This window comes from Marmota flaviventris, chromosome 1 (genome assembly GCF_047511675.1).
Source record: "Marmota flaviventris isolate mMarFla1 chromosome 1, mMarFla1.hap1, whole genome shotgun sequence".
NCBI classification, from domain to species: Eukaryota; Metazoa; Chordata; class Mammalia; order Rodentia; family Sciuridae; genus Marmota; species Marmota flaviventris.
The window spans coordinates 216,962,863-216,986,242 of NC_092498.1; the positions used below are offsets into that span (position 1 = coordinate 216,962,863).

Consider the following 23,380-nt stretch of genomic DNA (forward strand, 5'->3'; position numbering starts at 1 on the left):
TCAGGCCCGGAGAAGGTGGGTGCTGAAGTGTCCACAGGGAGGGATCTCCAGGGATGACCTGGAGGTTCCCAGGAATGTAGCTTGGTTCTAGGGGCATGTGTGGGAAGGAGCCAGTTGTTGCTGCCTGTCCCAAGCCTGAGGCCTACCCAGTGCCCTCTCCTTCCTTCATTACTTTGGTTGGGGCAGCTCCTGAGGCCTCTGGGCTGTGTCACTCCATGACCCGACCCTTCACCTGCTTGTGTCACAGCAGGTGCACTTTCAGCACAGCTGGGTCTTGTGTTTTGAGTTGTTAGCTAAGACCAGCCATTGGATTTCAGTGCATTTTTTGTGACTGAATATCCCCAGGGAATCCTCTTAAATCTGTTGCTTTTCCAAATGAGAGTTGGTTGCCACTTAATTTCTTGTTCCAGCTTGGAAACTTTGACAAAGCTAAGAGGTAAGATAGTTAGTTGCAGGTGGGAAAGAGGTTGTTCCAGTTCAGAGACACTGACTGTCCTTTCTCAGCTGATGCAGGGCACAGCCCCCTCCCAAGTGCTCAAGTTCCTTAAGTGAGCTCTGACCTGGGTGCTGCCACTCCCATAGCACCTGTCAAGGGCCACGCAGCCCTGTGGGCACAGCCTTGCCCTACTTCTGATGCTGGATTCCTTCCCACAGTCTGAGTCTCCCTTCACTGCCAGCTATCCCTGTGATTTGGGGGCACATTTGGGAGGAAGAGAGACATGGTACGCATACACAGTGACTTTAAGGGACAGTCCAACATTGAAAACATTGAAATGTAAAGGAATTTCATTTGGGTCATCACAGCTAACATTAAATATTCTCTTTTCTACCCCCTCCTCTCACAAAGCCAGCCATGACTGTCATGAACTCTCTGTGGCCTTCCTCAAACACAGTTCTCTGAAGCACAGGAAGGGCATTTGGCATAATGGATGAGGAGGTGTGCATGGCTTCATGCAGAAAGGCTTTTTAAAGTGAGTTAAATTGTGTTGCTTCAGAGCCCTAGCACCCTTGGAGGCCTCTTCTCCACGTGTCCTAGCTGACTTGCATTGGGGAGCTGTGGGAAGCTGCCTTGGCGGTATGGTAGGTGACTTGCCAGGGCCATCAGATGCTCTGCACCTCTCTCCACCCTTTTTGGAATGGCAGAGACTCATGGATACAAATCTCTTCTCAGGCCAGGGCTTGTTAGACTTTTGTTCTTGCCCTTGATTTAAATGGAACCTTGGAGAGAGCTTGTCCAGAGTGACATCAGTGGGGACCCAGGTTCTCCTCATTCGGTGTACCCTCCACCATCACCCTAGATCAGCAGCATGGAAGCCGCCTACTCCTGTGCTCCCTTCCCAGGCTCCCAGGCTCCCAGGCTCCTAGGCTCCTGGGGACTCTGCAGAGTTCAGGAGGCGGGCAGCCCCTCCTTGAGCCCACAGAGCTCTCTGCCAGGGACAATTGACTGGTTGATGCTGCTGAGCGGGAAGGGCTTGCCTTTGGGTTGCTGAGGGAGCCAGAACAGAAGGGGTATTGTGTGGCAGACACAGAGAAAGGTCAGGGGGCTGCTGAGTTGTGACAAGCCACATGAATGCAGGCCGACCTACTCGATTGTCTTTCCATGTTGCATCATTCCCTTCCCCCGGGTGGGATCCAGGATGCATCTGTACTTCCAGGAGGGCAGGGTCTGGAGTGGGGGGAGAAAAACCCCTTGAAAGGGCCAAGGCGCCCTTGCAGTGCACAAGAGGAGACACAGCAGGGCCGGCAGTGTGCCCTGTGTGTGGTGGTCCCCTCCCAGGCACATGGCTTGCCCACACCAGTGTGTCTTCCTGGTTCTCTTGAGAAAGCTAGGATACCACATGGAGTGGGAAATTCACCTGGGCACATGCCTGAAGGCAGCCTTCACCAGCTTCATGCAGAAAACAGGAAGTGCAAGGCGCAGGCCCTTGAGCTGCAGCTGCCCACAGGGGGCTTAGGTGCTACGAGCAGGCATGCCAAGCATGGACAAGGCCTTGAGCTGTACTCTGCCTGAAAGCAGCCTGGGAGTAGGGTGGGGCACATGAGCACCAACCCAGGGCACCCTGGGAGGAGCTGTGGGCAGAGGGGCTGACTCCCCACCATATGTTTGTGGCCTGTATCTCCTTGTCTTATGGCCATCCTGTGGCACAGGTGGGGTGGCCTCTTGTAGAGAGGGATACTGAGGTTCAGGGCTGCAGGCTGCTCTCAGTCTAGCTGCATTGCTGCTGCTGGCTTCCCAGGGCTCTTCCTGGGCCCCCTCCCCCTCTCCCTGGGTGCCAGCCCAAGTTTCTTTCTCACATTGCCCTTCTACACATGCATGTAAATTGCAGGCTTCTTCCTTCCCTCTTTGGAGTTAGCCTGGGAGAAACCATGAGTTGGGGCTCCAGATTTTGAAGCCCACCCCAAGCCTAAGCATGCTTGGCTGTTCCCAGAAATGTGCTCTGCCATGGCATGGTTGCCCTGCTGCCTTCTTGTGTCTGATTGCTTCTGGGCCTGGGAGCACGTCCAGGGTACAACAGACACAGCCGAACTCCCTCCCAGCTCTGCTCAGTTTGCTTGCTTTCTCACGAGGTCAGCAGTGGACTGTCCAGGTTCTAGACTCTTTTGCATGTCTTGCAGTGGACTTTTTGCTCACTGTTTTGCAGGTCATTCTCTTCTGGCACCCCGGGGGACTCTCTCCATGGAGTATGTACCAATACGCAGCATTTTGAGCACCTGTATGTGAAGTGGGTTCCCTTATTTCCACTTTGCAGGCGGGGAAACTGAGGCACAAGCAGAAGGAATAACCTGCTCAGGGTGACACAATCCATGGAGGAGCTCCTGTGGCTCAGGTCTGCCTTCTTTGTCTGTTTGCTGTAAGCATCAGTTCTGTCAAGTGGCAGCAGAGCAGCGAGCTCCATGGTGGAGTTCATAATTCGGATAGGTTTCAAAGGTGATATATGGAGGTTGTGAGGAATGACAGTCTTTTCTCCAGCTTACTGCCTTGAAATAATCCTGATAAGCCGTCAGTTGTGTGTGCTTCCAAATGTGTGTGTGTGTGTGTGTGTGTCTGTATGCGCGCTGCATTTTTAAACTTACTGTCTCTGAACCTTCCTGAGCCTGCACGTGTAACTCTGCCTTGTTCTCTCTGGTGTCCAGGTGGTGTACCCTGCAGTGTAGGTAGCCATAATCTATCTAACTTTTCATGTTCTTTGATGCTGTTACACTGAGGGACGTACAGATGTCTCACTATTGTGGGAGTGCCTCACTGCCCCTCCTTCTGTTTACATGCTTACATGACTGGGTCATACTGCCTCCTGGGATTTCAGGTTTGGTGGCATTTGTTTCTTGGACTTCTTTTTCTGTTCCTTCCCTTGCTTTCTTAATGAACTGCCGACACTTTTCTCCTGCTGCAGTGAGAACAGCCCCCTTCATTTGCTGTGGGCCTGGGCCAGGGAACCCAGGAACCCAGCATTGGGAGAACTTGGTTCAAAGACCTGGCAGGGCCCATGGGAGGCTTTTGATGCGTGGATTAGCGTGTTTGCCTTTATTGATTCCATGTGGCTTCAACACATGCTCAAATGGCAATAAGTCTCAGTGTCCTCTCCTGATGGATGGCTAGAACAGTGAGTCAGTCTCAGTGTTTATGAGGCTAAAACCAGGTGCTGTGTAAATCCTGTGGTACAGCAGAAAGTGAGGTACTTGCCTGGTGGCCTTGGAAGACCCCTGTTGGTAGAGGGGCTTGCCCTGAGCCCTGCCTTCCATTCAGCAGCAGGATGGAGGCAGGCCAATAGGACACAGATGGTGCTGAATTAAAATTCAGAGCTGAGCTGTAAGGCAGGCTGGGGGCAGAGCCAAGCATATATACTTAATATTTTTTAATGTAGAAAAATTTAAATATATAGAGTTACAATGGCTAAGCAGTTGAGCAACTCCATCTGCATCCAACGTCAGCAGTTACTGAGCTGTGTGCAAGGTTTTCTCACCGCTACCCCCAGGATTGTTTGGGCGCAGGTCCTAGACATCATCTTATCTTGTAATCTGTACACAATTTGGTGTCTGTAACAGTCTTTAAAAAAAGACATAAATGATATCATACCTAGAAATCAACAAGTCAGCAGTTGTTTCCCTTCACATACCCAATAATGACAGTCTCCCCTGTCATCTGCTGTGTGTGTTCATTTACTTTTGAATTTTTTAGTTCTTAGAGATGGAACCCAGGGCCTTGCGCATGACAAGCACTTGCTCTGCCACTGAGCCACACCCACAGCCCCATATTATTCTTGTTGTTCTTGAGTAAGCTCCTTTCATTGCCCCAGTTGTTGCCTTGGGAGGCTTTCCTGCTTTCCTGGTGTGTGTGTGCTCTTTCTTTGCACAGAGTTCTCAGAGAAGCTGGATTATTCATCCCATAGGGGTGTTGTGAGGCGTGTCAGCCACTGTGGTGATATTCCTGGGCATTTCCTTCCAGCTGGCACTTAGGTCTGGGGCTGTGGTCACATTCAAGTTTAGCTGTCTTGGTAGGCTTCATGAGTGTCTACGGAACTCTCGGGGAAGCTCAGATGGCCCAGAGGCGTGCATTGGCAGGGCAGAGGTAGCCAGGAGCCAGCCCAGCCTCAGGAACTGGGAGACCTCACAGGAGGCCAGCTTCTCTGCTCTTATACCCTGCATGGGGGAGCAAGTCTGGGTGCCCCCAGGGCCAGCTGAGAAGAGGAACCAATATGGAGTCCTTCACAGGGAGGACACAGCATTGCGGACTTTATGTCGTCACCTAGCCACAGGCCAGGGGCCTTGCTAGGGTCATCCTGGCACTTGGGCCCCCATGACCTTCTCAGGAGGCTAGTAGGCTCATGCATCAGTTCCCCAGCCCAGCCCCAGATGCTGTGGACGGGTGCGCACTGTGGGTTTTGGCGCCAGCACTGGTTTGGCCAGTTCAGCTGCATCTTGGCCATTTGCTGAGGTTGGAGAGATGCTGGCTCACGACCTGTGGCCTCAGGAGTGGGTGGCTGCCATTGTTTAGAGGGGAGACCAGGTTGGGGGTCCAGCTACAGTGACAAAGGGCAGTACCTCTGGGGTCACTGATTGACTACCTTGGCCTCACCCTTCCTCATTCAGCATGCTGCTTGGCCCCCATCCTAGAGTGCTGGCACGTCTTGACCTCTCTCAGGAGGCCATGTTTTGGGGGGCAGTTTTGTGACTGTCCTCAGATCCTGAGCCCAGGCCTGAGGTCTGGTCCAGAGGGAGTCCCACTGGCCACTGTTAGTGTGCAGTGGCTCATGGTGGCAGCCTGCTTGGTCTACCACTGTGTTCTCCAGGGGTCCATAAGAACATTACCTGGCTGGTCCTTGCCATCCCTGCCTTCTGGTTTGCCTTGAATGGGTACAAGGAAGCCTGTCCCCGGGCTCTAGGCCTGGCTCTGCCACTTTTCATTTCTTCATCTGTGGAATAGTGACAGTAGGACACCTGCGTGTGGAAGTGTTTGCATACATTACGTGCTCAGAAGCCACAGTGGAGTCTCCACCATCATTACCTGACCGAGGTGGACAATGTCCTAGCAGCACCACACTGCCAGGACCTTCACCCTCCCACTCTGACTCACAGATGAGACACCTTGCCTCCTCAGGCCCCATCACTTCTGAGGACACTGCCGTAGCCCATGACATGTTTAGATGGATGTGGGTTGGGTGTTCATCAGATGTGAGAGCTAGCTCGGGGGCTAGGTGTCAGGGACACAGCAGAGCCAGCCTGCTATTGATGGTGCACGGTCTAGTAGGGTGCACTTAAGCCCTTCTTTAATTGTTATTAATTAGTTTAGTTTATCATTAACAATTCCTTGATCCTTTAATAAGTCAGTGTTTAAAATGTTTGCTTCTTTCCATTTGGGTTCAGGATCTTGGTAGGACTCCACATTGTGATCTTAGAATCCTTTTAATCTGTTCTTTTCCCCCTACTCCTTCCTCCCTCCATTCTTTCCCTTTGCAGCAAGTTACTTGGCTGAAGAAACTGGGTCCCTTGTTCAGAAGAGTTTGGCACTGTCTGGCTGTTGCTGACTCTGCAACCTGGGGGTATTCAGCTGTGCTGCCTGTTGGGTCCCCAGACTGGGGACATCATCTTCCCATGGGCAGATCCCACCTGGCGCTCTGTTTGTGAAACTGACCAAGTGGACAGTCAGACCCTGGTTGCTCACTCAGGAGTGGCCCAGCAGTGGGGCCCCTGCCCTCCCACTTCCCTCCCTGTCCCTCCCTTTGCTGGAACATATCCGCATGGCTCGCCTCCCTTGCCTCCACCGCCTGGTCTTCTCTCTGTCTACCTGGTGCTGTTCTTTCTGGGAAAGGTGGGATGAGTGCTGGTTGCCACACACACTCTGGCCTGTCAGAGTCATGCCAGCCCCTGGCCTGGCACTGATGTCCTGTAACCTGTCCTTGGCACATAGGCCAGGGGGTGTGACTTCCAAGACATGATGCTGACTGTCCTTCCTGAGCTCATGCCCTCGCTCCTCTGGGGACAGCTCCCTCTCTGCAGAGAGCCGAGGTCCTTCCCTCCAGGGGATACTGCTGCTGCCTCCTTCAACTTCCCCTTTCAGCCCCAACCATATGGGACTCTTGGGGTCCTGATCAGGGTTCTGTGGCCTGTGACACTCTTTTCTTCATTAGGCCCTGCATACTCCTTGCTGGTCTGTCCGGGAGCTTCTCCCTTCTTGTCTTGCTCTTGGTGATCTTGCCAATGCCAGCCCTCCTCCAAGCCTGTCCTAGCTTCCAAAGAGCCCTCATGCCCTTCATACATTTCCCAGTGTGCCATCCATTTGGTTATTGTGGAGTGCCATAGCTGGATGCCTGGAGGGAATAGAGGAGAGGTTCCTATATGGTGGGAAATTACTGCCCACCTTTGTAGAGGAAGGAAGGACTTGGTGACTTTCTGGTTTCTTAGCTAGGGTCACAGCCAGCTCCCCATGGCAAGTGCGTGTTGGGCTTAACCTGCAGCTGGTTTTCTTGTGGGGCCAGAGGTGGGGAGGTGCCAGTGCTCACCTGCCTGAGGTTCTCCAGCAACATCCCTGTGGAGACTGCCACACCTCTGCCTCCCCTTTTGCATTCCAGCAGGAGGGGAGATAGTGAGAAACCTTGTGATTTTGTTTTGGTTTTGGGCCTCCCTAGGCCAACTTCCTTCTGTTACCTTACCCCAAAATGTCCTTGGAAGGACATTTCCAAGTTTGGTGTGGACTGGGCTGGGTTGAAACCCACTCTTCTGAAAATAGGGGGTCTCTTCCCAGACCAGGCTAGAGTCAGCCTCACTCAGCGTCATCTTGAGAAAGCCCTTCACTTGTCTGCCTCCTCACTGTACCCACTGCTCCTGGAGGCTCCTTCTATCTTCCATCCATTAGGATGGTGTCATCTGCAGTTCCCCTCTTGGTTGAAATGCGCACATTGCCAGTTATTCCTAACTCAGGCATTGCTGGTCCCAGGGCTTGCAGAGCTAGAGTGTACATGAACTGTGAACCACCCACCACTGAGTGGCCTAGGAGACTCAGCCAGGTTGCAGCCCAAGCTCCTGTCTCTGTCCCCTTCTCTTTCACCAACATAAGAAAGTGGTTGAGCCCGTGAGCTTGGGCTGCCAGAGGAAGAGGCTGAATGGAAGAAGGACCCAGAAGCTGCTGGGATGAGTTTGCCTTCAACTGACAGCCGGAAAGTCTCCTTGGACTTCCTGAACGCAACATTCTTCCCCTGTGCCCAGAAATTTTTCTCTGTGTTGTACAGTATTTTAATAGACTGGGATGAAGCTCATGCCCCATAAAAAAATAATTCCTTTAAAGTGTCTGCAATCTTTGAGTTTAATATATTCACAGTGTGTAATCATCGCAGTTTTTAAATTCCAGAGTATTTCTGTCACCCCAAAAGGAAACCTGGTCCTCATTAGCATTCATTTCCTATGTGCCTGCTCCCTGAGCCTCTGGCAACCATGGTGTCCTCTGTCTTGCTAGACTTGCTTACGCTGGACGCGTCATGTAAACGGAGTCAGTCTATGTGCTCTCCTGTGTCTGGCTTCTTTCCTAGGCACACGGTTTTCAAGGGACATGCATGTGGTGCATGTCAGTACTTGGTTCCCTTTTAAGGCTGAAAATGCCCCCTGGTGTGAAGGAACCACAGTTCATCCTTTCATCTTTTTTGATGGCCATTTGGGTCATTTCTTTTTTGGTGTAGGGAGAGTATTGCTGCTGTGGACATAGGTGTGCACGTGTTTGTGTGACTACACTGTTTTCATTTCTCTTGCTTGTATACCTAGATGGTCTGGGTCCCTGATTACTTCATACTTGGCATTTGAGGACCTGCCAGACCGTTTATCCAAAGTGGCAGCACCATTTCACATTCCCACCAGCAATGCACTCATTTTTCCTGGTGTCCTGTGTGTTTTAGCTGTCCTAGTGGGTATGAAGTAGTATTTCATTGTGTTTCGATTTGCATTTTGCTAATGATTCCTGATGCACTTCTTTTCATGGGCTCATTGGTCATTTGTGTATCTGTGGAGAAATATCTGTTCACATTCTTTGTCCATTTTTAAACTGTGTTGTCTTCTTATTATTGAGTTGTAAGATTTTTTTTTTTAACATATTCTGAACATTGAGCCCTTATCAGATTAATGATTTACAAATACGTTCTTCCATTCTCTTGATTCTCTTTTTTTGTGTGTGTGCTGGGGATTTAGCTCAGGGGTGCTTTACCACTGAGTCACGTCCCCAGCCCTTTTTATTTCTTATTTTGAAATAGGGCCTCGATAAGTTGCTTAGGGTTTCACTGAGTTGCTGAGACTTGTCTCAAACTTGTGATCCCCCTGCTTCAGCCTCTCAAGTTGCTAGGATTACAGGTGTGTGCCACCATGCCCGGCTGTGGGTTCTTTTCATCCTCTTGAATAGTGTTCTTTGTAACACAAAATTTTTAATTTTGATGAACTTTAATTTGTCTTTTTTTATTGTTTGTTGCCTGTACTTTTGGTGTCATGTGTAAGAAAAATTGCCTTATTCAGCGTCATTGTTTGTACCCTGTTTTCCTTTTGAGAGTTTTAGCTCTTAGATTTAGGTCTCTGGTCCATTTTTTAGTTATTTTTTTATATATGGTGTGAGATAAGGATCCAGTTTCATTCTTTTGCTTGTGGATACACAGTGATGAACTGAGCACCATTTGTTGAAGAGACTGTTTTGTCCCTGTTGAAGTGTTTCTTGGCACCCTTGTTCACAGTACAGGCATACCCACTGCTCACCCTTCCATATCTGCAGGTTCTGAATCCTTGGGTTCTGCACCTGCAGATTCTGCATCTACAGACCTGGGAATACTCAGAAAAAAATAAAACTTGGGTCTGTAGTGAACATGTACAGACTTTTTTCCTTGTTGTTATTCCTAAACAATATAGTATAGCATCTACTTACACATAATTTTACATGGCATGCATTGGGTAGCAGAAGTCATCTAGAGAGGATGTAAAGCATAGGGGAGGGTGTGCGTAGGTTCCATGCCATCACTGGACCATCTTTTATGAGGGGCTTGAATCTCCATGGACTCTGGTTTCCGTGCTGGTGCTGGAGCTGATCCTGCATGGATGCTGAGGGGTGGCTGGTAAAGGGATTCCCCACCTGGCCTCACAGCTTCTCCCACACTCCCCAGTCACCCATTTTTCTAACCAGTCAGATGTCTTTGCAGCAGGGACAGATCTAGGTTTTGTGGGGCCTTAAGGTTTTGTAATTTGGGGTGGGGTGGGGTGGGACTTGAGAAAAAGAGCAGGAAAATGACTTGTTCTGTCATGTTTGTGGAAAAGCCATCCCCAGGCTGCGCCAGGGCTACTGAAAGAGCTTCCTTCCCAGGAACCCCCTCATCTTTCTTTGTTGGCGTCAGATCCCTCGGTCTGTCCCTTCTTCATGGATGCCTCTCGTGAACTCTTCATTCACAAGTCTGTTGAGAGCCTGCTTCACGCTGGGTACTATTCCGTGCCGGGGGTGATGCCAGAATCATGTTCCCATCCTTTTGGGTGGCCAGTGCAGGGTGGTGTGGACAAAGCCTCCTGGGAACCAGAGAGTTCTCACACTCCTCTTTACTAACCTGTGCCCACCAGTTGCTCTGGGCTGTAGCCTGTGTCTTGGGCTCCTTCCTGGCTAGGGTCAGGCCTCAGCACTGCCCCTGGCAAGCTGTGTGTTTTTGAATCTCAGTTTCCCCATTTGCCAGCCACACAGAGAGGCTGAAGGGAGCTTGTTCTCGTGAGGCTGCATGCAACAGCAGCATTTCTTGTAAGTGCCAGGGAACACTGTGACTGATGACTGTTGTTTCCTGAGGCCTCCTTTGCTCTGTCCACTGAGTGGTAAGTTAGCTTATTTGAGTGATGGAAGAGGAGAAGCAGCAGAGGAGGATCTGGGGGCAAGAAAAACAGAACTGGATGAAGGAGCAAGCAGGGCTGGCAGCTGGCAGCCGTCCCTGTCCTGCAGCCACAGCCTGCCACCCGCCCCTCACACGGACTTCCTTGTTTCCTTTGTTCAAGGAGGAGCCGAGGAAGGTGTGCTTCACCTACGACCTGTTCCTGAACCTGGAGGGCAACCCACCTGTGAACCACCTGCGCTGCGAGAAGCTCACCTTCAACAACCCCACCACCGAGTTCCGGTACAAGCTCCTGATGGCTGGCGGGGTGAGTGTGACCTGCTGCGGGCCACCTGTCTGGCCCAGTAGCTGCTGCGCGTGCCCAGGGTGCTCTGCTGGCTCCTGGGCTGGGCTGTGTGAGTACTCGTCACACAGCTGTTGCCTGGCCCAGCTGTACGGCCCCGGGGGCTCCCCAGCCAGTGCTGGGCGTTGGCAGCTGTAGATGAGGAGTTGAGGCACCGGCTGTCCTGGTGTCTCCTGGGTGGCTGTGGGTAATTGGCATCTTCCTGCATGTGGTGTGAAGCTGGGTGCAAGGCCGGTCTGTCCACGTGGCCAGGCCTGTGCCACCCTTTAGCTGACGGAGCAGGGCTGTTGCTGGGCACCAGGCCATTCGGGAGGCACTCTGTCAGTGCACACTGCCTGCCACTTCTGTCTTGGAATTCCACGTGGTGGCCTGAGCACAGTCCTCCAGGTGCCTCTACAGCCTTTGGAGATGGGCAGGGCATAGGGTGCTGATGGCTGAGGAGGAGGACAGGCCACGTGGCTGCTGGCTGCCCCATCTGTGGAGGCCAGTATAGGCTGAGGCTTGGTCATGGGACATCAAAGCCATTTTTGGTGACCCAGGGTCACCAAGCATGCTGAGATGCCAGCCACCCTGTTTCCACGCTATGGTTGGGCCACACACATGTGTGCATGTGTTGGGAAGTATGTCTGGTGTGTTGATGGTATAGAATATATGTGGTGTGGTCGGGGGGGTTGTGGTGTGTGCCTGCCTAGGTGTGTTCTGATGGTGTTTTTACAGGATGTGTATGTGTCATGTGTGTGTGGGGGGGTGTTTGTGTGGGGCACCCATGGTGTGTGTGTGTGTGTGTGTGTGTGCGTGTGTCTTTGGGCTTGGGCATAACTCCTGCCTTCTTGTTCTATACAATTGGGTCTTTAGGAACTTTTTCTTCTTAAATAAAAGTAATGCTGAGGAAGGCTGAGGAAGCCCTGAGTCCTGCTGTGTTCTTAGTAACAGCTTTGCTTGTGTTTCTGCTCTGGCTGGCAAGGGCCTGGGGAGGCTGCAGGATGCAGGAGGGCTTATGCAGAGGGGGACCAGGTGTGGGGAGGGCTGGTCCCAGAGACCTCCCCACTCTGCTGTCCACCACCTTTTTGTGGCTGTGTATTTTCCACAGTGTTTCCACAATGCATTTGTGGGCGTCCCCTGAAAGCCCATAGTCACATTTCTATGGGAAGTAGTCAGCGTCCCTAGGCCTCTTTGCCTCTGCAAGAGGCATTTCCTGTGCTCTGAAGAGTGGAGACTCTGAGGGCATCACCTCAACACATAAAAAACAGGGCGGGGAGGAGCAGGTGAGCCAGCAGGGGAGAGGAGGTCTGGCTCAGTCTGCCAAGGGCCATTCTGGATGCAGCAAGTGGCCCAAGGCACCTGCTGGACCCCAGAGAGGCACTTGGGCCAAGGTCCACATAGTGGTCTCCGCCAGGTGCTGTGTCTTGGAGAGGGCTGCCCAGGGGAGCTGGCTGGCCAGTCTGAAACTTCCTGGTCTTCCTGGGCTGACGGCTGAGCAGCGCTTTCTAGCCTTAGGAGCAGCCTGGTTATGGGACGGTGGCCCTCCCAGGTGATTTCCAGGACCAGGTAACTGTGCCCCTGTGCTAGGCCTTCCAGTCTCCTTAGTGTCCTCAGGGACAGTGTTTGCCACCCCACAGCAATGGCCCCAGCCCTGTCTGTGCAGCTGCTGGTGCTGGGAGAGCTGGAGGAAGGAGCCAAGCTGCCGTCTGTACTCCCTCTTCACCGGGTCTCACTTGGTGATCTGGAACTCAGGCTGTCCTTGGAAGCAACTGGAGCAGGGCTTCCCACTGCCTAGCAAGTCAGAGCCAGCCCCATACCCCTAGAGCTGTCTCCTGTCTTCTGCCCATTGGCCAAGGGCCTGTGTTTCTGTCAGGGAGCCAGGAACTCGCAGCAGCACCCTGTGGAGGAAATAGCAGAGCCGGCTGAGCCACGCGCCTCTCCTTTGTTCTTAGGATCTTGGTTAGCAAAGAGACACACGGAGGGCAGAGAAAGCTCTCCTTGGAGGGTTTGGTCTAGTTAACTTGAAGGGAGGGAAGGTGAATTCCCACAGGAGTAGAAGGAAAAAGGTCTGGGAGTGCGCCAGCCAAAGCTCCAGGAGCCATCTGTGATTGGGGCGGGCTTCTGTCCTCTGTGAAGCTGTGCATGTGTGGAGCTGCCAGCCAAGGCACAGAGGATCCTACGTGGCATGCTTTCAGGGAACTGGGCTGGTAGGGCACGGCTGGGGGCAGATGTGTCCTTGGCAGCATGCCCAAGTGTTGTGGGCAGGGGGCTCTGATGAGCAGCTCACGGGAGAGATAGCCCCAAGGCTCTACTGCCCTCTCTGAGCCCAGTGTCCCGTGGTGTCTGCAGATGAAAGGGTTGGCTTGTAAGGAATCCCAGGTGCTCAGGCTTGTTAGTGGTGCTTCTCCTGAATTAAGGCCTTTTAAAAAGTGCCTTTTATTTTGTTCCATCTTGCTGCCATCTAGAAGGCTTTCTCTGAGTGGCTGGCCCCGTCGCCGTGTAAACCTGTAGTGTTGGTGTTGGAGACCTACCCAAGTACTGTGGCCCTGCAGCAGGTGTCCTAGTTGCTGCCAGGCAGGTAGCAACTTTCCTGGAAAGACCTGAGCCCTTCCTCTTCTGTAGCCTTCTAAGCAAGGGCAGGATGGCACTTCCCTCCTCCCAGCTGTGTATGGGGCAGCTTTGTAGACCCCTGCGGCCGCAGGCTCTGATTAAGTCAGCTTCAGTTGCTGCAGGTGGCGGGAGGAAGACTCATCCCCTAGGACATGTGTGATCTGCTGACATCGCATCCGGCAGATTCCTCAGAAGCTACTCACTGCTGTAGGGCCATTTGCCCTGGTGTCCACCTGCCTTCTCCCTCTCCTGGCTGTGCCTGTGGGCTCTGAATCTCAGTGCTTAGCCTCGGCTTTGGCCACAGCCGCCTTCAGGGCTTCTTGGCACACTCTGCAAGTCTTCTTGGCTTGGCCTTCCTGTTCGTTGTGCCTGGGGCCGAGTGACCCCTGCTGGGCCCAGCCATCCTGGGATCCTAGGCTTCTCTTTGCTCTGCACACTGAGCCTGCTTCACCCTCCCCTTGGCACCCGGCCCTTCCACAATTCTTTTGGGAAAGTGGCTCTAGCTCCACCTCTTCCCTCCCCACAAACCAAGCTCCTTGGCCTTCAGCTGCCACCGCCCCTTGCTCATTGATAACATCTGTCTCTTCTTTGTCACTAGGTGATGGTAATGCCCGAAGGAGCAGAAACGGTGTCCAGGCCCAGCCCTGACTACCCCATGTTACCCACAATTCCACTCTCTGCCTTCTCTGACCCCAAGAAGACCAAACCATCCCACGGCTCCAAGGTTAGTGAGGTGGAAGGCCCAGTCACGTGAGAGCGCTGGGCCCAGCCATGGCAGGTCCCAGCCAGGCACCCCCTCTGCCGTGCTGGGCCTTGTGCACCTGGCCTCTCCCTGGCATCTTGCACCTTGAGCTCTCTGCTCCACCTTGCTGCTCACTGCCGCTTCCCTAGGATCACAAGGAATAGGGCAGGTCATCAAGGGCCCTTCACCTGTTCCTCTTGAGGCTGTAGGCCCTACCTAGCACCCTCCTTTCCCTGTTGAGCCAGCGCTGGGCCTTATGACTGCTCAGTTCAAAGGCCATTGTTGGACAGAGAGTTTCCATTGCAGGCTGTGGCTGCCTACCTTCTCCGGTCTCCTGAGTGAGGTTCCCACCCTCGGCTGTTCCTGGCTTCGCTTCTCAGCAGCGGCTTGCCACAGAGAAAAGCTTGCGTGGGGGTGGCCAGTGGGGGCATGATGTAGGTGATTGAGCTGAAATCCTCTGAAGAAGAAATGTCTATCATCTTATCTTGGCCCAGGTGGGCAGGTGGCACTCAGGCTGCCTGAAGAACAAGCTATAAAATGCTTTGGATGATATTGTGATGTGCTTATAAATGCATATAAACCCTTGAGCCTGCATTGTGTTCCTCTGCGACCACCTGCTCCATTCAGCCTTCTTGGGAATCCAAGCTCTGTGTGGCTCTCAGGGCAGCTGCTGGTTGGCATGTGTCTGACCCACTCCACTGTGCACTTATCTTCTTGGCATTCTTCTTGCTTCACTTAATGTGGGGTGCTGTGAGCCTGGGGCACCCCTGTGGGATGAGTAGAGCTCTTAGGAAGTCTTCTCGTCTTACCTATGAGCACTGCTGGGGCAGTCACCACCCAGACAGGGTCACTCTGGCTCTTTCCACAAGGCCAGTAGGTCTCGGAAATCATCAGATTTGTCAGCATCTTGAGTGTGGAATGTGGCCCTGGGGAATCTCCCCTCCACCCTCTGGCCCAGACAGACCATTCCCTACTAGGGATCTCAGCAGCTTCTGTTCCAGACACCCCACAATTCTTGGAAGTCCATGACATCTAGGAAGGGAAGAAGTTGCTATTGCTTATGCGTGGGTGCTACAAAGGCCACCTAAAGCCCTATGAAGAAATGCCTTCCCAGGGGGCAGGGCCACATCTCTTGCTGGACCCCTGGGATCCTGCAGCCCAAGGGTGTGTCTGCTGGGCTCAGAGCAATAGGCAGGCACTCTAGCTCTGTCCTCTGCCTCTCAGAGCCTCTGTGTGGTGTTCCAATGCAGCACAGGGTCCACCAGGGCTCTTCTCCATTGACAACTCTCCAAGAAGCCCTGGTTTTACCAGCATGGTCCCAGCTTCTGAACCATCATCTGTGTGCCATCCTTACAGGCACAGGCCTATGAGAAGCCTCTCCCTTCATTTGGGCATCTGTTTGCCCCCACATTGGTTCTCTGCTACCTGGGCCTAGGGAGACAGGTGGCCAGCCGCGTGCTTGAGGCTGAAGGGCCCTAGGCCTCACCCATCAGAATCCCCCATGCCAGGGTACTGCTGGCGATCCCGTTGTTGCTCCTAGGGCTGAGTCAGTCTCTGGTAGTCCCACTGCCTCCTCTCCCCCAGGTGGCAAGGTGGGCAGGAGTGAGCCTCTGAAGAGCCCTTTGGACCGCCTGCTGGGCTCACACTAGGAGGAGCTCTGGACACCAGACCTGCTCACCTGAAGACAAAGGGGCTCCCGTGGTGCCTTATTGGGTGTCAGGCAATTGCCCGGTTGATCTTTCACTAAAAGTCAGTTTTAACCATTTTGAGGTCATGGGCATCTTTGGGAAGGAGGCTACATGATCTTCATCTCTACCTTCACGTGTTTTCAAAATCCAACATGAATTCAGAGAACCCAGGGTCACAGGTACCTGTGTAGGCTCTTCCCTCTCAGAAGACCCTGGTGGCACACATTGGGAGCCACTTTAGATGCCATCAACATGCTCCTGAGGTTTGCTCTCCTTCTGTCACACCGGCCCAGCTCCTATGGCCTGGCATGTGTACTCTCTTTGAGAAGAGGCGGGGATTTTATGTGCCTTCCTTTATTTTTTGCCTCCCTAGCAGCTTGTGGGTATTGGAGTCCCCTTCCATGTGCCAGCCCGAAGGGGTATGCCCCTTGGGAGTGCCCATGGTCCCAGCTGGCTCTGGCAGCTTGTGGTATGTGCATCCCTTCCCACTACCGTGGGATGTCAGAGCTGGACTCAGTCACATGACCTGCCCTTCTCCAGGAAATGTCTCTAACCCTTTGACATCGTTTGGGTTGTGGACTTGCAAGAAGACACAGCACGCTGCACAGATCAGAGATGTGGAGGCAGCTCTGTCTGTCCCTGGATACACAGGTGGCTCTGAGAGCAGGTGGCAGAGTGTTTACCTGGCCAGCTGTCTACTCTGTGTGCCCACCTCCCTCCTCCATGATGCTCTTGGCTGACTCATGGGAGCCTCCAAGGGTGCTATGGGCCGCCCTCGGGTCTGGCTGCTGTTGGTCTCTTCACCTATGAGAAGTGTTCATCTGGAGAACTCTGGGGCCCACCGTGCACCTTTCCACCTGAGGGCTGGAGCCTGCATCAGCCCACAACAAAGGCACCCATCCAAGATCCTGGGACATATGGGGTGATTATGGAGGGTTGATAGGGAAGATGGGGTTTCTGCCTTCTTCACTGGCTGTGTTGGGGAAGGAACATGGGGAAAATACACACATACAAAGAGCTCAGCCTAGTGATCGACCATGCTATCAGTCACAGGCACTGGCCATAGTGTCCCCCTTGACTGAGAGTGCTCCCCGTTTACCAGGCCTGTGCCCTTGCCCTGAGATATAACAGAGGTAACATCCTGCCCAGGCTCCCTGGGGGCTTGGGCAGGGCAGCTTTGCCTGTGTTCCACCTCTGTCCCCAGAGTTTCATAGATCTCACTGATCTGTCCAAATCCAAGTCCCCTGCCTAAATGCTTGAATTAACCCAGACAGAGACCTGGAAACGTCCTCCCTGTTTTAGGAGAACAGCTCAGGCAGTTCAATTCTGAGAGACCTGGATGCTGTTTGTTCTGTGCAGTACCCAGGAACCCAGCAGGTGCTCAATAAGTGTTTATTGCCTAAATCAGATAAATGGCTCTGCCCCGGGCATGCATTGAGGACTGGCGGGAGCAAGGCTGGAGAGTTGAGGATTGGGAGACCTGCAGGAGAGGGTCCCACAGGGCCCCGGGAGGAAGGCCGAGAGCCACCAACAGGGAATACACAGGATGCGCCCTGCAGGCCAGAGAAGATGGGCAGGGCCTGCTCCCTAGGCCACTGGAGCCTCTGGCGCCAGGCGAGCCTCGGACCTCCTGGGCCAGGGGCAGCTTACAGGCATTGGCGGGGCGGCCAAGGTGGCCCTGCTTGCATCTGACTCACTGTGCTCTTCTTCTTGAATCCCTCAGGGAAGTCAGCTCAGTTCCAAGGGATCTTAGCCTGCAGTCGCCCGGGACCTGCTGACACTTCCCAGTAGTTTAAAGGGACAGCTCCATTTAAAAAACTCACCTGCTGCCTTACTTTTTCGCTTTATGGAAGATTTTCTCTAGCTGAGTCTCAATCAGGTGGATCATACTTTGTAGGGGTTGGGGGTGGCGGAGCCGGGTGGCCCCGAGATGCCGGCTGACCATGTCTGTCTCTGCCCTGTGCCTTCCCTGCTCTTGGCATTGCAGGACGCCAACAAAGAAAGCAGCAAGGCCCCCAAGACGCATAAGGTGACCAAGGAGCACAGAGAACGACCCCGCAAGGACTCGGAGAGCAAGAGCTCTTCCAAGGAGCTGGAGCGTGAGCAGGCCAAGGGCGCCAAGGAGGCTGCTCGGAAGCTGGGTGAGGGCCGGCTGCCCAAGGAAGAGAAGGCCCCGCCTCCCAAGGCTGCATTCAAGGAGCCCAAGATGGCCCTGAAGGAGACCAAGCTGGAGAGCATGTCCCCCAAGGGGGCACCCCAGCCCCCGGTCCTGCCCAAGGCTTCCAGCAAGCGGCCGGCTGCCGCAGACTCGCCAAAGCCCAGTGCCAAAAAGCAGAAGAAGAGCAGCTCCAAGGGGTCCCGGAGTGCCCCCAGCACTTCGCCCCGCACCTCGTCTTCCTCTTTCCCGGATAAGAAGCCGCCTAAGGATAAGAGCAGTACCAAAGGAGAGAAGATGAAGGCCGAGAGCGAGTCCAGGGAGACCAAGAAGGCCCTGGAGGTGGAGGAGTCCAACTCGGAGGATGAGGCTTCTTTCAAGTCAGAGGTGAGCGCTCTCTTCTCCACCCCTCATCTTGTCTGTGCATCTGCACAGCTGGGGGCAGCCAGGAAAGGGCACCCATGGGGCAGATGGTGGGGCGCTGGGCCACTCACTGGCTGCCCGTGGCTGGAATGCTGGCAGAGGAACAGGCTGGAGCCAAAGTCCAGGGCTTGGTGGGCTATTAGTTCTTCCTTCTCTGTGTCACTGGTCCAGCCTCCGCAGCTTGGGCCTCAGTCTTCCCTCCGTCAGGCAGTTGGGCCTGCTTAGGAGAGCTGCCTCTATAAAGATGGTAGTTAGTGGATCCTGGATGGGGTTGTGGGCAGCTCTGGTAAAGCATATGCCTTGGTTTAGTTCTGTCATCCTCCTGTAGCCCCCTGCACAGGCCAGGGCCCCGGTGGTCACCTTGGAGCTAGGCAGAAAATCATGTCTCACCGACCCTCCCTTCCCGGCCATTGCATGGCCAGCCCAGTGAGGAATGCACTCCCTCTGCTAACTGGGCGTCCCCAGGAATTTTAGTCTTGCTGTCCCTGCCTGGATGTTCAGTGATGGTGACTGAACTGCACCCAGTTTTGGTCCCTTCCCACCCACCTGTGCTGACCAATACATAGCAGGGACACTGCTACTCGTAGTTGGCTTGCTCTCAGCAAGCAATCTGTCCCTATGAAGTGCTGGGCTTGTCTGGCAGCAGTGTGTCCAGGAGACCCTCTAAGGATCATTAGCAGGGACATTGTGCCACAGGACTTAGAGCCCAGCCCTCAGCCTCATGGCTGGATCTTGAATCAGCCTCCACTATTGGCTTTGTCTTCAGAGGCCCCATGTGACATACCTGAATGAAAATGTGCCCAGGTCATGGCCCCAGTGGCTTTTTTGGTTTCCAAATGGTACTCACGCTAAGGCGGGAGCTTTACCTTCAGGGATGCTGCATGGAGCTGCACTTGGGAGGTGGTTCCTGGAGAAGAGGTCAGAGGGGCTTTATGTTAGCAGTGCTGGGTTTGTGAGTGTGTGGCTTCCAAGAGCACCTTACTGGAGATAACAGCACCTGCTGGGCATTGCTGTCCATCCTGTGGGTCATGGCACACACCCCTGCTTCTTGGGCACCCACCAAGCTGGCAAGACTGAGCACCCAGCTTCTCAACAGCTGGTGACCCACCAGTGCTCCTGGGATGGGAGGATCCCAGGCATCACAGAGGCCCTGGACCACCTCAGGGCTACCCTTCCTGCCCTCCCTGCCCTGCAAGTGCCCTCTCTGTCCTCCTCCCTATCCTGTGGAGCAGCCAGAGCTCTGGGCAGGTCTCAGTCCCTTCCTGCCCATGCCAGGGAAATGGTCAGGAAGCTGGTGCTGGGTGAGATCCAGTCCCATAACCAGGCCTTTCCAGGCGAAAGCAGCCAAAGCCCAGCTTATATGTCAAGAGATGGGGGCTGGAGCTCCATAGGGCTTGCCTGGTCAATAGCCTCACCTTAGGTTTCTATGCTGACGTCAGCAACCACCAGACATTTGTGGGGAGCTGGATGTTGAGCCTGTGGCCTGAGAGCACTATGGTCCCAAGGCCAGAGATGCCCCAGGAGACTTGAGGCTTCTGACTGGTGAGCAGCCCACGTAACAAGTGACCTCTGAGTGGTGCCTCAGCCATCCAAGGTCCCTGCAGACTGACCCCTAGGCCACCAACAGTGTGCCCAGTGATTTCTGATGTTTCCCAGCCCTAGGGCTTGGGCAGAGCACAGACTTCTGTGGCAGAAGATGCAAAGAAAAGCCTCCCAATGGCAGTTACACAGCCTCTTCTTGACTATCTCAGACCTTCCCTGCCTGGAGGCTGCATGTGGCCTCACTGCCAGAAAGTTGGAGTCACCATACCTCGACACCCCTCGCCCCGCTGTCCTGGTACTCGGCTTGCATAGAGCCCACTGGGCACGTGCCTAGGCCCAGCTCCGCAGTTCCTCTAGCGGTTGCTTGGAGGTCTCCTTGGCTCTTGGGGCAGGACTGAATGATTCAGTCAGTCCTGTCCACTCGGGGCCATTTGTGCTCTGAAGGGAAGAGGATAGGCCATGCCCCTCCTGGACACTTGACATGGCCCAGCTACTTTGGGCTTACCGGAGTGTTGTCAGCCACACCAACTCTAGGCTTTTTAAATCATCTCCACTTCCTTTTCTTCCTGTCCTTGGATTCGTGTGGGAGAAAGATGGCAAGCATGGCTGTGAGCTCCACTGGCTTGACTCTGCTGGACACAGTGCCAGAGCAGGGGCTCTGGGGTCCTCGCCTCTTCAGGCCCCACTGACTGGAGCAGCCTGTGGGCTGGACGCCACTTCTGGCCCCCAACACCACTCCATAGACAGGCATGGGTGCAAGGGGGCTGGGCCAGCGCCGGCCTGCTGCCCTGCCTGTTCCCAGCCCTGCTCACACACTCTCCCTCTGCCCCAAAGGCCAGAGAACGATTGGCTCCTACCTGCATGTGCTCAGCAGAGGTTGGCAGGACAGCTCCTTTACAGATAGGGAAACTGAGACTTAAAACTGGGGGCTGCCTTGGCCCAAGTAAAAAAGCCAGCTGGTTGGAACAGGGACCCAAGGCAGTGGCCATCTGTTTATCCATCACTTACTCTGCCCCCACAGACACGAGGGTGTACATGTAAGAGGATCCATGTGGCTCTAGGCCCATCCAGGGTTGGGAGGGGCGTTCCTGGAACCAGGTTTTGTGGGGGAACCCAACTGGTCTGTTGGACTTCCCCCAAGTGTTCCTACAATGAACAGTGGCCAATGGGAAACTATTCTGCTGGGTTCCTGGGGCCACACCATTCCCTGGGTCCCAGAGAACACCCTTTGTCAGTTTGGGGAAGGTGGGCCTATAGGGACACTGGTGTGGCAGGCTTGGAGAGGCTGGGTTGGGTCAGAAGAGGCTGCAGCAAACCCTGGAGCACACAGAGTTCAGGAGGTGTGCCCTCCCCAGGCAGCCTGATTGCACTCTGGATCACCAAGCCAACAAAAACCTAGTGCCTTCCTGGTGCCGCTTTCATAGGGTAAGGCTACCCTGGTCCCACATGCCATGGGGGACAGAAGACCCCGGGGGAGGGGGGTTGTTGGCATCTGCACTGCCAGAGGGCATGTGTGCCCTTTCTTCCCCTCTGGCCTGGAACCCCATGGGATCCTGGGCACTAGAGGTCCTGGTCCCTATGAGTCAGGGACTCCTCTTCCTGCATCTTCTTTCAGGGCTGATGGCTCTAGTCCCTCTGACAGAATCCAGACTAGCTGGCTGCCTCTGTTCCCTCCCCTCTCCCCCTCCAGCCCTCCCCTCCCCTTTCCACAAGGGGAGGGCTCCGTGTACTTAATTCCTTTATCTGGTCCCCCAAGGGGCAGGGCCGGCGCCCAGTTTGAGCAGCAGTTTGGTGGGTCTGAGGTGGCCTCCCCAAGGTCTGGGCAGCTTCCCAAGCTTCAGGCCTGGTCTCCTGCCCAGGCTTTGCCACACACACCTTTGGTAGCCATCTGCAGAAACCCACACCCAGAGCAGGGACCAGACCCAGGATCGGCCCCTTCCCCATGCAGGTGTCTGTGTGATTGACTCCTGGCCACTTATGACTTCTTGCTGGGACTTGACCTGCTGCGCCTTGTCACATTTGCTTTGGCTTGACTGCCCCCTGGTGGCTGAGTCTGGGTGCACAGCTTCAGGAAGAGGAGGAAGCATGAGCCAGCTTCCACTGTGTCTGTCACACTTATGCGTGCACACACACATGCGTGTGGCTGGAGGGTGGTGGTGACACTTGGGTGGGAGGTGGGGCTTTGTGCTGCCCCAGGAACCCTGGGGTGGGAATAGCTGTGGGTCTGAATGAGAAGCCAGGCCTCCTCGTCACCTTCCCTGTCCCCACTGTGCACCGACCAGCACCTGCTCCTGTTCTCCTGGGCCAATGGACAAGCTGCCTGGGGGGCTGCAGCTGCTGCTGCTGCTGCTGGAGCCTCCATGTGGAAAGGCGGCCCCTCCACACAGCTGTGTTCTGGCACCAGAGCTGGTGGGTCCTGTGCAGGGTCAGGGTGCCTGGGGGACACCGTGGGAGGGGGGTTGTTGGCATCTGCACCGCCAGAGGGCATGTGTGCCCGTTCTTCCCTCTGGCCTGCTAGATGACTGTTTTCTTCCTCTTCCTTTCCTGCCCGCCCCCACCATGGGGGTGAAGTCCGCCCAGTCCAGCCCGTCCAACTCCAGCTCCAGCTCGGACTCCAGCTCAGACTCCGATTTTGAGCCCTCTCAGAACCACAGCCAAGGTGTGTGATGAGGCTCAGAGGCCGAGGTGGGCGGGCAGAGAAACTTCAGCCCCCACGCGTAGGCCGCTGGGTATGTGGTTCGTCATCAGAGAAGATGATCTTCGAGACACTCCCTCACGAGACTGAGTTTTGAGGGGGCTTGTTGCATGCCTGAGGGTTGGCCGCAGAGGCGGGAGGCGGGACATAGTGGGAGCTGCTGCTGCCACAGTCACACTGGGGGCTGGCCGGGGATGCAGAAAGCCAGGGCCTGAGGCTGTGCAGCCTGACTTGGGCTGACACGGCTCCTTAGTATGGAATGTCTGAGCAGGTCCTGGGGACCCGTGTCTGTTGAGTTTTGGTGGTGGGGGGGAGTTTGTATGTAAAAGCAAAAGAGAAGTAAATCTGCAGACCTGCGGCCTTTTGGGGCCCATTTTGCTTCTCTCCTGCCAGTGGCCCCAGGTGTCCATTCCACAGGCTTCAGGCCTGTAGCTCCTTCTGATGGGGGCCTCAAGGTTCCCGGGGACCCTCCTCTCTGGGACCTCCCAAGCAAAAGTACCTTGTGGGCAGCTTTGTGTTTTTTGCCCATCCTGTCCCCGCCCCCATCGGAGGTTCATGCTTTCTGCAGACTGGACTCTCCTCCCCTCCAGCTGGAATCCCTTGGTGGGGGTGGAGTGGGGGGAGTGTAGGGTCTGACCTGGAATTCAGGCACAGGTTGGGGGATGGGGTCCTCGAAGCCCACGCTTATCGGCTGGTTAGGGAGGGGAACCTACTGAAGCGGCATCATGTGACCAAGGTAATTGAGGGCTTTGTGTCCCTCTGTTGCCTTGGCAACAGGAATATAAACCAAGATGCCGTCTGTAGGGGACTGGAACCAGGCGCCTCTGGAGAAAGGGGAGGACGGTGGGCTGGGAGCAACAGACAGGGTTGCTGAG

At 54.6% G+C, this 23,380-nt stretch overlaps 1 protein-coding gene across 1 annotated transcript in view; it reads left to right on the top strand.

Annotated features, from left to right (window-relative positions):
* Positions 1 to 23,380, top strand: part of Mllt1 (MLLT1 super elongation complex subunit) — a 59,221-nt gene that overhangs the window by 29,895 nt on the left and 5,946 nt on the right. Inside the window, exons 4-7 of the mRNA XM_027952424.2 lie at positions 10,489 to 10,632; positions 13,859 to 13,984; positions 17,678 to 18,232; positions 22,382 to 22,469. Of these exons, the coding sequence (XP_027808225.1) occupies positions 10,489 to 10,632; positions 13,859 to 13,984; positions 17,678 to 18,232; positions 22,382 to 22,469 (913 nt within the window). The remainder of the gene's footprint in view (positions 1 to 10,488; positions 10,633 to 13,858; positions 13,985 to 17,677; positions 18,233 to 22,381; positions 22,470 to 23,380) is intronic.